This window comes from Glossina fuscipes, unplaced genomic scaffold (genome assembly GCF_014805625.2).
Source record: "Glossina fuscipes isolate IAEA_lab_2018 unplaced genomic scaffold, Yale_Gfus_2 0, whole genome shotgun sequence".
NCBI lineage: Eukaryota > Metazoa > Arthropoda > Insecta > Diptera > Glossinidae > Glossina > Glossina fuscipes.
Window position 1 is genome coordinate 7,899,723 of NW_023998414.1, and position 13,165 is coordinate 7,912,887.

Sequence of the window (13,165 nt, forward strand, 5' to 3'; positions counted from 1 at the left end):
GATTGACATACAGGCGGACGGACCAATAGGCTTGCAGGTCATACTTAGAATTTCATTCGGATTAAGAATATATATATATATTTGCGGGGTCTCTGAAGCTTACTTTCACACGTTGCAAACGTTTCGACAAAATGAATATACCCCTTGTCTCTCGGTGATGAATATAAAAATAATAATAATAATAAGAATAGAAGCAAAAACACAAAATTTGCTAATGCCACCACTTGAACGCGTTCATCATAATTCGTGTAACTCTATGTACTCAATACTGGATATGATAGACTGGTTCCAGTTTAATGATGCTTAGGAATTAAATCTGTTATAAATAACTTTAATTTGCTTTTCTGCATACATCCCTTCGTACCGATATATCGGAGAATTGATTTCTTTTAATGTAATATCTTTCAATGGGTAGCTTGAGATTGAAGCCAAATCGCACATGTTAAGGACAAACATCATTTTTATATTTTCCAAAAAAATCAATTTTTTTTTTATTTGCTTAGTGAATGCTTTGAAAATTCTAGAGACAACAAAAGAAAGGCTACCTGCGTCAAATGATAAGCTACAACGTAATGTTTTACTTCTTGACTGTTGTCTTCTATGATACACAAGCAGATATTTATACCCTACACTACTTGTGTTAAAGGGGTATATTAAGTTTGTACGAATGTACATAACACCCAGAATGGATTCAAATAGGATAACTTTTTACTATGCCGATCGATTCAAAATCACTTTTCGAAACGTTCTAAGCTCGATTTTTTTCCTACTTATTAAGTTCCTTGAATATCATTATTCAATTCTCTCTCCTTCCATCTTAAAAAAATTTGCAAAAAAATGGCTTTTTAGGCTGCTATGGTGGTTTTTGGCTTAGACGATTTTCATCTCCATTACATCAATGCATTTCTTAACAAATTGTGCAAGACACAAACCAAATGTCCCAATACTTTTACTTTCACTTGGCATCACTGTCTTACGAAGACATTTCTTTTATTATAATCATTGCTGGCATTGCCGTTGTATAATTGCGCTTAGTTTGGTCAAAAACTGTAATGGTTAAAAGCCCAACTTAACAACTTAAATCTTAACGCCAATCAGCTATGTTAAACGCGCAAGTTAACAGACCAGAAGGGTTCAACTCTGTAAAATAACATTATCTAACGGACCAACTTACCAAAAGCCGAGGAAAACTTTGGGATATTTAGTAACTAATGTTTATTTTTAATGTAAGTTTTCTATTAATAAATGTATGTTTTCATATAAAATTTCTTAATTTCTTTTATTTTACAATATTATTTATTAATAAATGTACCTTTTGTTTACATATCTTATATTATTATTTCGCATAAGGATATGAAATTGTGCACAATCCTTGCGTTCCGAATTTTATACAATAACAAATAGCGATGCCGGAAATGGTGGACAAAAATTTGATTTTATGCATACATGAAATTATTCAGAACTACGTATATGTCTAATAGAAATTTATGATTGTCAGCTGACTCTACAAGTGCCACTGGCGGTATAATCCCACATACACAGGCGCACAGAAAAATAGGTGAATGTTGCTTTACGTATTCTTCCTGAGTTTCCTTCTATTATATTTCGTATTTTTCTTCTATTTATAGAATAGGAGCATGTGGTTTGAAGTCCCAAGTCACGCAAACCTCTATTAGTCTATTAGATGTAACCAAAAAATTCAATCAATCGCGGCCACCCTCACGGAATGTAAACAAAAAATCCAATCCTTATGGATGGTAAAACTCAACAATTACAACAACGAATTAGTATTGGGTATAATCAAGTAAAATTACCATAAATCTTTCTTTTAAAGGTGTGTGTGTATATACAGCTAATACAAAATCAACTATTAATTCAGCATTTATAAATTGTGAAGAAAAAGTCAAAGAAATTTGCCAAAAGTAAGTACATTTTCTTTTTTAAATAACACAAATTCTACATAAGTTTCTATTCATTTCATTTTGCACGCTTGTAAATGTTTGCCGCATATAGTTTGTTTAAACAAATAAACGTGAATTTGGCTCTCATTTTTTACGTTTCATTCATTTATTAATGTATTGTAATGGAAAACTTGAAGGGAAGTATTTTTTAAAGCAGACGACGATGGTACATGATTAGCTTTTTCGCGATAATCAATTGCCTCCTAAAACAAACGAGGCGATCATCACGGCGATAATCGCCTGCTTACATGATTATCACCCATATTATTACGTACATTCACAAAAAATCAAAGAAAAAAAACGCGAATGAGATTTCTTCGTGTTGATGTTGTGGAAAGTGAATAAATTTATTATTAATAGATTAAGCTTTGTTCTTCTAAAAAAATTCAGAAAAAAGAAGAAGGCGTAAAACCACAGGGGGATAAACACGTAGCCGAATTGTAGCTTTTGTGTTGGTATTCAGTCACTTTTGTTAAACAACGCAAGCTAAATTTTTCATATGTGTTATCGTCCAGAATCAAGCATACCGAGAGAGGGATTTTGCTTTGTATTTTTTCCTTATAATGTTTTGTTTACTCCTAACAGTGGTATATGAACTTATGGCAACTCTCTCTCTATTTCTCAAAATTAAATTATAAGTTGGCATCTTTAATTATAAATCGATGTTTAGAGAAAATTTTCTTTTGGGACAAATATTTCGCAAATATTTAAATATTTATAGAAAAGTTTCGATTAACCCAAAAATATTCTTAATTTATGTAATCGTAAAAGTATAATAGTAGCATAGGCAGATTTGTTCATAAGTATAACCTGGGAATTGTTGATAATATGGGTGCGTTTACCAGTCGTCAAAACGGTGCAATCGAAGAGGCCGAACAAAGTGCTAATAATAATGCGTATAAATATCCTCCACGTACGGGTAATTTTTTTGGTAGTCACTTTATAATGGGTGGCGAGCGCTTTGATACGCCTCAGCCGGAATCTTATTTGTTTGGGGAAAATGCCGATTTAAATTTTCTTGGCAATCGACCTACCGCTTTCCCCTATCCGCCGCCACAAGCCAATGAACCTACAAAAACGCTAAAAAGTTTAGTTAATATACGTAAAGAATCTGTACGCTTTGTCCGGGCTATACAAGAAAAAAATGCTGAAGATAATACGGATGGAAATTGTATGAGTGATGAGCAATCGCCAACTTGCTTATACAATATTGAATTCACATTTGACACGGATGCCAAATGTGCCATAACCATATACTACTTTTGCAGTGAAGAGGTAAGCCCTAGCGGTGTTACGCTAACACCACGCGATGGTTTAACGTCAGAAACATATCACTATGAGAAGGGCATAAATCAATATTTCACACAAGCTGGACATGTTTTTAATCCTCAACTAATACCTGAAGATGATTTTATCTATAGTGTGAATAAGGAACAATATCCAGTAGCTATACATTGTGTAGTAGAGGAGGGGAATGAGGATTGCCGTCAATCTCATACAACTATATGTGTGATCGATCATCACCCGGAAAGTAATAGTTATGTACTGAGAGCTTTAAAGCAAAAAATTTTCGTGGATGGTTTGTGTTATTTACTTCAAGAGATATATGGTATTGAAAATAAAGTGAGTATAACTTTAAGACCATAGTCTAATTTGATAAACCATGTTTGTTACCAAGCATTGGCTTACGTATCAGTTTATTTTCGCGCGCTTAACGATATGAAGTGTAATCGCTCGTAGTGCGGTCATGTCCGTTTGTCCGCAAAGATTGAAATAGAACACTGAAGCTCCGTGAATATGTTATTACACTCACAAAACCCTTTTATTACTATAAACCAGCTAGTGTTTACTAAGATCAAAAGTTCGATGCAAAAGTTAAAAGCATATATATTAACGCTCACAATTAACAGTATCATTATTATATAATTTCTTCAGATGTCTTTTATTCTATGCATATATTTTACATAAAATGCATTTCCTTGACCTAATTGTATCAATTTGCTTCACTTAACTTCAACTCAGTGAGGCTGGCAAAATCGTGCAGCTCTGAGAGAATTTTTAATATGAGAAATGTTTTCTACTAAGGAAGAAAATTATTAAGGTTTTGTAGTTTGCCCAAAATGCTTCAAATCAAATAAAGAAAAACTATTGACAAAAAGCTAGTTGAGCTCAGTCGGGTCCAGTCCAATGTTTACTCTTGGTTATCATAAATAAAAGCCCATATGAAAGCTAACATATGGAACTCCTGTAATGAATAGTTTCTTTTCAAAGTGTTAATTAACTTTTTTTTTACCCAAAGTTCACTTTAATTTACTATTATAACCGTTTTCTTATTTTATTATTAGGCCATCAACAAAAGTTCTCTAGACGAAGATCTTGACGATCACGGCAGTGAGTGTGTTATTTGCATGAGTGAATCGCGCGACACTTTAATATTGCCTTGCCGTCATTTATGCTTATGCAATTCTTGTGCGGATTCATTGCGGTATCAGGCTAATTGTTGTCCCATTTGTCGTGCACCATTCCGGGCTTTACTGCAAATACGAGCGGTTCAAAAGGGTGTTGGCAGTCATATATTACATCAAAATACGCCCACATCGGCGAACGAACCTGTTGTTTGCGATCAGCATGTACCACCTGGTTACGTGCCAGTATCACTGATTGAGGCACTAAATGGACCAGTCCAGTATGTGGGCAGCCGTCGTTCAAATGGAGGAGGGGATGCTGATGTGTTAGATGGTGTTACCGGCGCTTCCAATGAGCAGCACAAATCCACATCACCATTAAAACCAAATAGTCAGCGACGTCAGAAGAGCAAAAAAAAATGCGTCAACCTCAACTAGCGCTAGTGAAGTTGGCACCATGACGACAAACGCTAATGCGCCTATTATTTCGACAATGGACATCGTTGAAAGCGAAGCCCACATAGAATCGAAAGCTAATGGAAAACGTTGTTCACAAGACAAACTACAAGTAGTCAATGAACGTCATAGCTTAAAAGTGTCAAAATCGCATAAAAGGCATTCCAAAAACTCAGTTGCTAGTACTGAAATGGCTACAACTGCTACGTCGACTCATGACGAGGGAGAAGACGATAGCGAAAATGAAAAGTTATCTCCATTATTATCGCCGGGCAGTAAATGCAAACCTATACCTTCACAATTAGCTAAAACTTTAACATGTAGTGATAATAATGAAGAAAATGAAGACGAAGATGACGGGGATGGCGTCTTAGTAGAGCCGAGAGTTGATTTTAAGCATAAAAAAGCAACTTCGTTTAAAAAACATAAAAAGGCCAGTGATGTGAAAAGTCAACGTGATGATCCAACTATTGACAATGAGAGATCAAATACAGTTGATATGCCTGTTTCGGGTGCAACCAATACTAATAATGAAGATTCTGATTATTATACACCAGAAGATCAACAAAATTCCATATTGAGTCCTTTATGTCCCGATCGTCAAAGAAATTTGGGAAACGGTTTAACAACCGGCGAGAAATTGAAAACGAGTTTAGTAAAAAAGAATCTCCATAAAAAATCGACTTCGGTGGGTAACATTGTAGGCAGCGGCGGTGGCGGTGGAAGTGTAGCTAACTCAGCTAGTTCTACTGGAGCAGTTGATTTAAAAGGCAATAACGTGAGCTCTTTACCCGGTAATTATTCAAAACGATAACATAAACTAATTGCATTATTTTTATATTATTATATTTTTGATCTCTTATCAGATATGCTGGATAGTCCGGTTAGTGCCACTTCAGCATCGACACGCAGCTCAAGTGATAGTTACTCCTCGAGTTCTTCTACCAAACAGCTATTAAGCTCAAATCCCAATACAGCAGCAGCTAATATTATAGTTGATGATAAGTTGGCTTTACAAAATGCGGTTAATGTTTAACATGCTTATATAGAGAATTGATTAGAAATCAAGTAAAATATTCAAAAATGTATTCCTCTTGGTAAGGCCTTATTGCCTTATGGATTTATTTCAGCATTTCCCCCCCTCCCTATATTATTTATTGTTTGCAATTTTAATGGAATATGGGAATAATTATGAATCCATATCAAACGTATTATAAAAAAAAAAAAAAAAAAGTATTTAAAAATGAGTTTTAAAAAAGAATTTTATTTATAATTAAAATTAAATTAATTTTTTGACTAACCTTAGGAGCGTGTCTCAACATTTAAAATTTTAAACAATAAATACAAATAAAAGCATTTTCTCTCAACAAAAATATGTCATGACCTTGTATTTGTTTGTAGAAATGAAGTTTCTTTTCTTTTTTTTTTTTCGTTTGGTTTTCTTTTTTGTTTCTTAGGAACACTGAGCGCAGAAGCATATTATAATACAATTGTTATAAACTTTAATTTCAAAAAAATCATATTTAATAAGTCAAAAAGAAAATTGAAAAACAAAAAAAAAAATTGCCAAAATTTAACTCATATGTGCATCACGATCACGATCATCACTACCCTGATCATTATCATCGTTATTGCTGACATCGCTAGTATTATGATTATTATGTGACATCGTGCTACTATTTGTTTCCACAGACGACGTATTATTAGCTGCCGAAGATTCTGAGTTTGTTGATCTGTCGCGATTACGTAACGAGTGTATGCAGGCCAACATCCGTATCATAAACGCAGCTGGCACAGTTATAGTATCTTTCGTTTGTTCCAGCATGATGGCATTACGTTTCATTAACTGAAATATACGAAGAAATTAGAAGAAATGAAAATGCCAATGTACAGAGAAGAAGAAAAAAAAATAAAATAAAAGGGAAAAAAGCGATAATCGCCTGCAATCTTTAACATTCACCGATTTAAATAACATTAATCGTCAACGTACTGGTTTCTCGACAGCGTTATGATTGATTGAATGAATTGTCGAAACTTTGACTTCCTTTTTGAAATCAATTTTTTTTTTACGTCTACACGACGATTTAGACGAATTGTAACTTTTTTTCAAAATTTCATTTTGCGATAAAGTGATCAAGCTATATGGACTTTAAATTTAATTGGAAGAATCAAATTTGTACTTCTTTCTATTATACAAACAAGATGATAACATATAATATGCTTTTAGTGATGGCTATAATAATATCTATTATTATCATAAGCTACAATCAAGAAAGCCGACTGAAGATTTTCAATCTCAGTCGATTATAGGATGGGTATATATTCGACGAGGCAATGGAGTCTGAAGCTTTTGTGTCCCACTTTTTTCTCCGGACAAGGCAATCGCTTTCAACAAACAATGATTATACGATAATTAGTCGCTCAAGAGTCAGTTGACTAGTAAATTGAAAACCTTAAAATTTCCTTCTAAACATAATTTGCGAGCCGCACTTAAATTTAACCTCAGATTGCAGTAATATTGCGATTCTCTCACGATTAACGAAACCAAGGCCCAAAAAAAACAAGGCTCATGAGAGAAGAAATTATAATCCTTCGATCGATTTCTAATCCAATTCGATAGATGACGATAGAGAGGTATTTTAATGTACTTTCTTACTATCACGTTAAAATTTCTCTGAAAATTCCATTAACTGATCCAATAACTGATCCGAATCGCGCGGCCGCAAATCTCACATCTCTTCAACATATCTTTCTTTACAATAGACGCGCTAGTCTCGATGAACTCTCCTCAAATGAGATAAGAGACATGTGTAAGATTGTTACGGAAGCTCTAAGTGAAGCTCTAAGATCATTTCCATATCAAAACTCCTCTAATCTCTCTCTCTGAGTTTACGCATTTCCTAATTTACGATGGACATCGTTGGACGGAGTGAAAATAGCCACTCTAGTCGTTTCGACATGACGATCATTTCTTAAGCGATGCCCCGGTGTCACCAAGTGACTCTTTTTGTTTATGCAATCGTCTAATTTCTGCCAAGTCATTCCAGATTTCATGGACAACTCCTTTTTAACGTCATTTATTTAGAAAACCAAATTCGGACGACAATATGAACGGGAAGTATGAAAATAAAGGTAATTATTTATCAAGCATATATGTAAATGAAAAGAAAGGAATGGACGATACCCGCTAAAAAAAAAAGAAAAAAGTACCGTAATATACCGTTTCTTATAGTATAATAAACTAGCTTTAGACTTAAGATGTATTAGCGGGAAGCAACTACTATTACAATTGTATATATATTTATACATCTATATATATAAATATCATCAAAGAGACATATATATATACCTGTAACTTGCACTCAAATAATAAAATTAATTTAATTAATCATTGATAATTCTCTTATTCAGCGTAGATAGGGAAAAGAAGAGAGGGAAAGAGAGAGAGAGAGAGAGAGAGAGAGAGAGAGAGAGAGCTAGAGAGAGAGAGAGACATACGGATCTTGCATTTATGAGACGTTCTTTTTAAAAATAGTAAACAAATGATCGTTTCAATCTTTGGAGATACTATAAGAAATTTAAGCAGATAAGTAATTGAATCATTATGCACACGCTATTCATAAATACTTACATCTTCTGCTTCTTCTTCGTTGAAACCTTTATCTTGCAATATGGGCGCCCAAATTTTAACATCATAATCTATACCCGAACTTGCTAAGTACGGCAATTCGGGATGCGGTTGTAAACAGTTCACCACGTGCTGATCGGCTTGCATTAACATCACTAATTTGCCGGTGCGACGATTCCATGTGAATATATGACCGCAATCCGAACCGGACATTACATAATTATTACCCCAAAAAGTTGCTTCTTTAATCATGGTGCGAGCATTACGATGGCCCGTATATTTCATTACTAAATAATCAAATATGGTTTCTTTGGTTTCCATTTCGAGATCAGCCAACTCTTGGTTAATTGAAGCGGCATCGTCATGAAAATGGGAGGAGTGTGTATCGCTACTGTCTTCGCTATTGCGTTCAATATTATCGTTGTTATTATTGGAAGAGTCTCTCATTTCGATATCAGCGGCAGGTCGCGGTGATGAGGAAGCTTCTGAATCAGTTCTATTATTTGTTGTTGTGGTAGTTGTTGGCGATGTAGTTTGTTCACTTTCGTCCTGAGTATTAGAGCGTGTCGATAAACTTAAACTTCGAGCAGCAAGAGTTCGCCAAGCAGCCGAGGTAGAAGGACGAGAATCTAAAAAATGTTATGAAAAATAAAAAACTTTGCTTTTTTTTTTTTTTTTTTTTTTTTTTTATATATATACCCTCATTTTCCATTGTCTGCCTTTCATGAGTTTCCAAGTTTTGCTGGCTATTGCGACTACCCTCCGGATCTTGACTAGCCAAGCCAAAGCGTGTACGTGGATCATTAAGCATACGCGATATAACCTCAGTCATGCGGCTCATTATATTGGCTTGTAATTGCGGTCTGAATTGACCTGTCTCCGCTCGACCAGTGGGATCACGTTCTGGTCTAGCATCTGGTCCGGTATCGGACCAATCACCTCTTAAACGCAATCTTCGAGTGACTAGTTCTGCAGTGAGTGGTGCTGGCGGTGAATTACTACGCTCTACATATTTACCTTTAGCCAATTCGGTAACATTAACACCCTCGTGACTTAAATCGTATAAATATAAATATTCGGAAGAGTAACTAACGAGAAGTTCGGTTTCTTCCGGGCTATAACGCACACAAGTAATTCGATAATGCCTTTTCGTAGGCAATGGAATTGGATATGCTTTGACGGGCCTTGTATGCCGCTCATTCGTTGGCACTGAACTATCACTAAAATCAATCACAGATAAATAACGACGATCATAGATGCGTACAATTGCATCACTACTTCCCACAGCCAGATAATGATTACTAATGGGCGCTAAATCCATGGCATTTACCGCCGATGGACTAAAAATGAGTATATTATCTTTACAGCAAGTCTTATGGCAATTGGAAATTTGTCTAAGATCAAATAATCGCACTGTACCGTCTTCGCCGCAGCTCATAAATGATCTGGGTTCCGTAGGTACTGTTAGCACTTCATAAGTTGTACCGCTTTTGTGGCAATTAAAAATGCTCACGTTAGTTTCATTATCGGTTGCACGCTCGTAAACAGGTGCCATCACATTTCTATCGTTATTGTAGTCCCGCGATATAGATCGTACCCGTCGTATATATGGCGCCATAAGTTCTGTATGAAGAACTATACCATCTCCCGAACACGATACAATTGCTTGATCATTGGATTGCGGCATAAAGCGAGCACTAAATATATTCGCACGATGGGCAGTTTTGTATTTTAGAAGCACCTCTTGATTATGTGGATTGGTAATCGCTATAAATTGATCATCCGACCCGGAGATTAAATATTCACCCGTATTATTCCAATGCACTGTATTAACGCAACCCGAATGTATAGGTAGCTGACACAACAGACCCAAACGTTGTACATAATCTAAGGAATTTTTAGTACTGGCTATAAGATTATGACGATTTTGCAAAGGACCATAGAGATCTTGTTTTAAAATAGAACGAAAGACACTATCCGGTGGAGGTGAATCACGCGACATTGCACACCCTAGTACAACAGCAGTTTGATTATTATTAGTTTTTAACAACTGAAAAAAAAAAACAAAAAAAAAAAAAATATATATATATATACATATATATATATGTATATAAAAATAAAAAATTAAAATAATATATAAAAAATAGAAATTAAAAAAAAATTTGTAGCCGAAGAAAATCTTTTGAGAATTTATCACGAAATCTATGTCACATTATCGTGTCAATTTTAAATCGATGTCATATTTCATATTCTATACATATATGTAACCAGTAATTAAAACCAATTGAATTTAAATAAACAAAATATTTTTTCTAACAAAAAAAAAAAAAAAAAAAAAAAAAAAATACAATATTTGTTATGCCAATTAAGGCATAAAAATGCATTTCTCTGCGAGCACAATTTCTCATACTCACTCAGTATACAATTAATATTCAAAGCTCTATATACCTATAATATGAAAGATCTTTTACGCAAACGATGGGAAGAATAAGTTTTCACGATAGTTTCTCTATCCTAAACGTCACATTTATTATAAAATAAGACGAATTAAAAAAAAAAAAAAAAGAAGAAAATTCTCACATACCTTGTTGAATATTATGTTATAATAAATAAGTTTTCGCTTATTTTGGAGAACGAAATCACTAAAAACTTCAACAAATAAATTTTTGACAGATCAAGCAAACTTTTTGATTACTTTCGATGAAGACCGTTATTAATCAATAAAATATATTAATAAAAATTCTTTGTTTAGCCTTTAAATGATTTTCTAATCAAATTGTGAAAATTGACCACATATTTATGATATATTGTCGATATATTGTATTAAAAAACTTTACAACCATAGTTAGTGAATTTTAAACATGTTACAAGGAATGAAAGAAAAAAACAAAAAAAAAAAGAAAATTTAATCAATAACGTTGGCTACTATTAGAATATTAGAGAATACATGTGTGTATGTAATGACATGTGTATGTGCACGTACAAAACAGAATGCATTTATATTAACATATTAACCAATAAAAGGATGTAAGGGCGGAAGAGAGTGTGTGTGTGAAGACGCATTAGAAAAGACAACAAAGAACAAATCCAATGCCAAAAATAACGCAAGCAAAGTACCAAATTATACAAACAACAACAATACCAACAATTCACATATATATATATATATATATATATATAAAAAAAAAAAAAAGAACGTTTAAAGTGACGAGGCGGCCTACAATCGGAAGAATTTTATTTCTATTTATTCTCTCTTTTATTATTGTATTCAATTATTATTAAGTAAACAGTTGTTCATCTTACGTAGGCAAAAATTTTCTATAACGTTTGTTCAAATTAAATTTTGCTTACTGACATTGTAATTTAAAAAAAAAAAAAAAAAAAAAAAAAAAAAAAAAAAAAAGGAATAAAAAAGAAAAGAAGAAAATTCCGTATACACAAAAACTGGGCAAATGTCCGATCGATACGGAAATTCATTTTTAATCAAAACATTCCTTTTAAGAAACTATAATTTAATAGGTTTGTTTCTTGCATCGAGCTTACCTGTATGTGTCTAGTAGTGTGCACGTGATTGTTAACACAGTTTAGATTAAACAACAAACAACAACTATTACTGTTATCAAAGGAATTTTTTTTTTCTTTTTCTTGCTTTTTTTTTTTTTTTTTTTTTCTTTACGAAACACAATTTTTATTACTTTTCTTTTGTCCAAATAAGCTTGCCAAACACTCAAACAAGAATAGTTGACAATCGCCCCACCATTGTTAATTAATTAAATTCCCAGAAGCGACTAAAGTAAAAGAATATTATTTTAGAAATAAAAACAAAAACAATACGCTCTTGCTCTCTCTCTCTCTCTCTCTCTCTCTCTCTCTCTCTCTCTATCTATCTATCTATATGTCTGTCTGTCTGTCTGTCTCTCTTTCAGCCCATACACATATGAAGAGCTAGAGATAAAAGCAATTAGATAATTGTTATTCACTTGAAGACGGATCATAAATGCCCTATAATTTACAATTATTACTATTATTGTAAATGACATCTTGACTAATAATTCATAGAAAGAACTAAATAAAAAAAATCAAAAATGGTAAACCTATTCAGCTGCAAATCTCATCCTCGACTTTTGCAATATATACAAAAAGAAGAGCATATTATTTCGATGCTTCATAAATTTTCACAAGCCTCAAGCTTGGCTTTCTCATTCGATTTTATAACCTATTATTATCAAAAAGCTGTTTTTTAAATGCTTTAACAGTTGATTAAATCTTATCAATATCATTGTGCCTAAGTGTTGCAGTTGCAATTTATTGAAAATTCACGAGATTTAAAAAAGTTGACTAAACACGAAAAGTCTTTATTAGATAATAGTGCTACGCACTAGCTCTTCATAACGTTCCAAAAACATCTTAATTACGTCCAAGAAAACCAATGTAACTATTGTAGATAGACATGGAGCAATTTTTGCAATTTCCCTTCGCAACTTAATTTAATTTCCGTTAATTGTATCTGAAAGTTCGAAACGTTTCAAGTTAAAGAAACGTTTGCAGATTTTCTAAGGGCACCTAAGCAATTACTTAATTATTTATCTGAAAATTTTATTGAATTTATAAAGAAAAATCATATATCGGAAGAGATTACTGCTAACGTCTATGGCGGCTGAAGTGCACATTTTTCAAAGTAACTTAAAGATAAGCTCGATTAATAACTGTAGTCA

General features: G+C 33.3%; 2 protein-coding genes across 3 annotated transcripts; one reads left to right on the forward strand and one right to left on the reverse strand.

Annotated features, from left to right (window-relative positions):
• The first annotated feature begins 2,642 nt into the window (after positions 1–2,642).
• On the forward strand, positions 2,643–6,044 carry LOC119635551 (E3 ubiquitin ligase Rnf157). The gene is given in 4 exon segments (XM_038030406.1): positions 2,643–3,584; positions 4,307–4,774; positions 4,776–5,616; positions 5,689–6,044. Coding segments are annotated over 4 exon segments (2,274 nt in total). The 5' UTR covers positions 2,643–2,789; the 3' UTR covers positions 5,859–6,044.
• A 105-nt stretch (positions 6,045–6,149) lies between these two features.
• Positions 6,150–10,497, reverse strand: LOC119635559 (DDB1- and CUL4-associated factor 6-like). 2 transcript variants are annotated; one of them, XM_038030413.1, is made up of 3 exons: positions 9,150–10,497; positions 8,454–9,079; positions 6,150–6,668 (listed from the first exon to the last, which is right to left on the reverse strand). In XM_038030413.1, the coding sequence occupies exons 1-3, from the start codon at positions 10,450–10,452 to the stop codon at positions 6,396–6,398; spliced, it is 2,202 nt and encodes a 733-aa protein (XP_037886341.1). In that variant the 5' UTR covers positions 10,453–10,497; the 3' UTR covers positions 6,150–6,395. The 2 variants fall into 2 exon arrangements, with proteins under 2 accessions (XP_037886341.1, XP_037886349.1); XM_038030421.1 differs by lacking the exon at positions 6,150–6,668 and adding an exon at positions 8,276–8,389.
• Between the last annotated feature and the right edge of the window lie 2,668 nt (positions 10,498–13,165).

Bases quoted from the DNA above. Each gene is read 5' to 3' on its own strand.
- LOC119635559 (XM_038030413.1), bottom strand. From the start codon at position 10,452: ATGTCGCGTGATTCACCTCCACCGGATAGTGTCTTTCGTTCTATTTTA. The intron at 9,080-9,149 runs GTATATATATAA...AACATTTTTTAG, and splicing joins GCAGACAATGGAAAATGAGG to ATTCTCGTCCTTCTACCTCG. The intron at 6,669-8,453 runs GTAAGTATTTAT...CGTATATTTCAG, and splicing joins ACGAAGAAGAAGCAGAAGAT to TTAATGAAACGTAATGCCAT.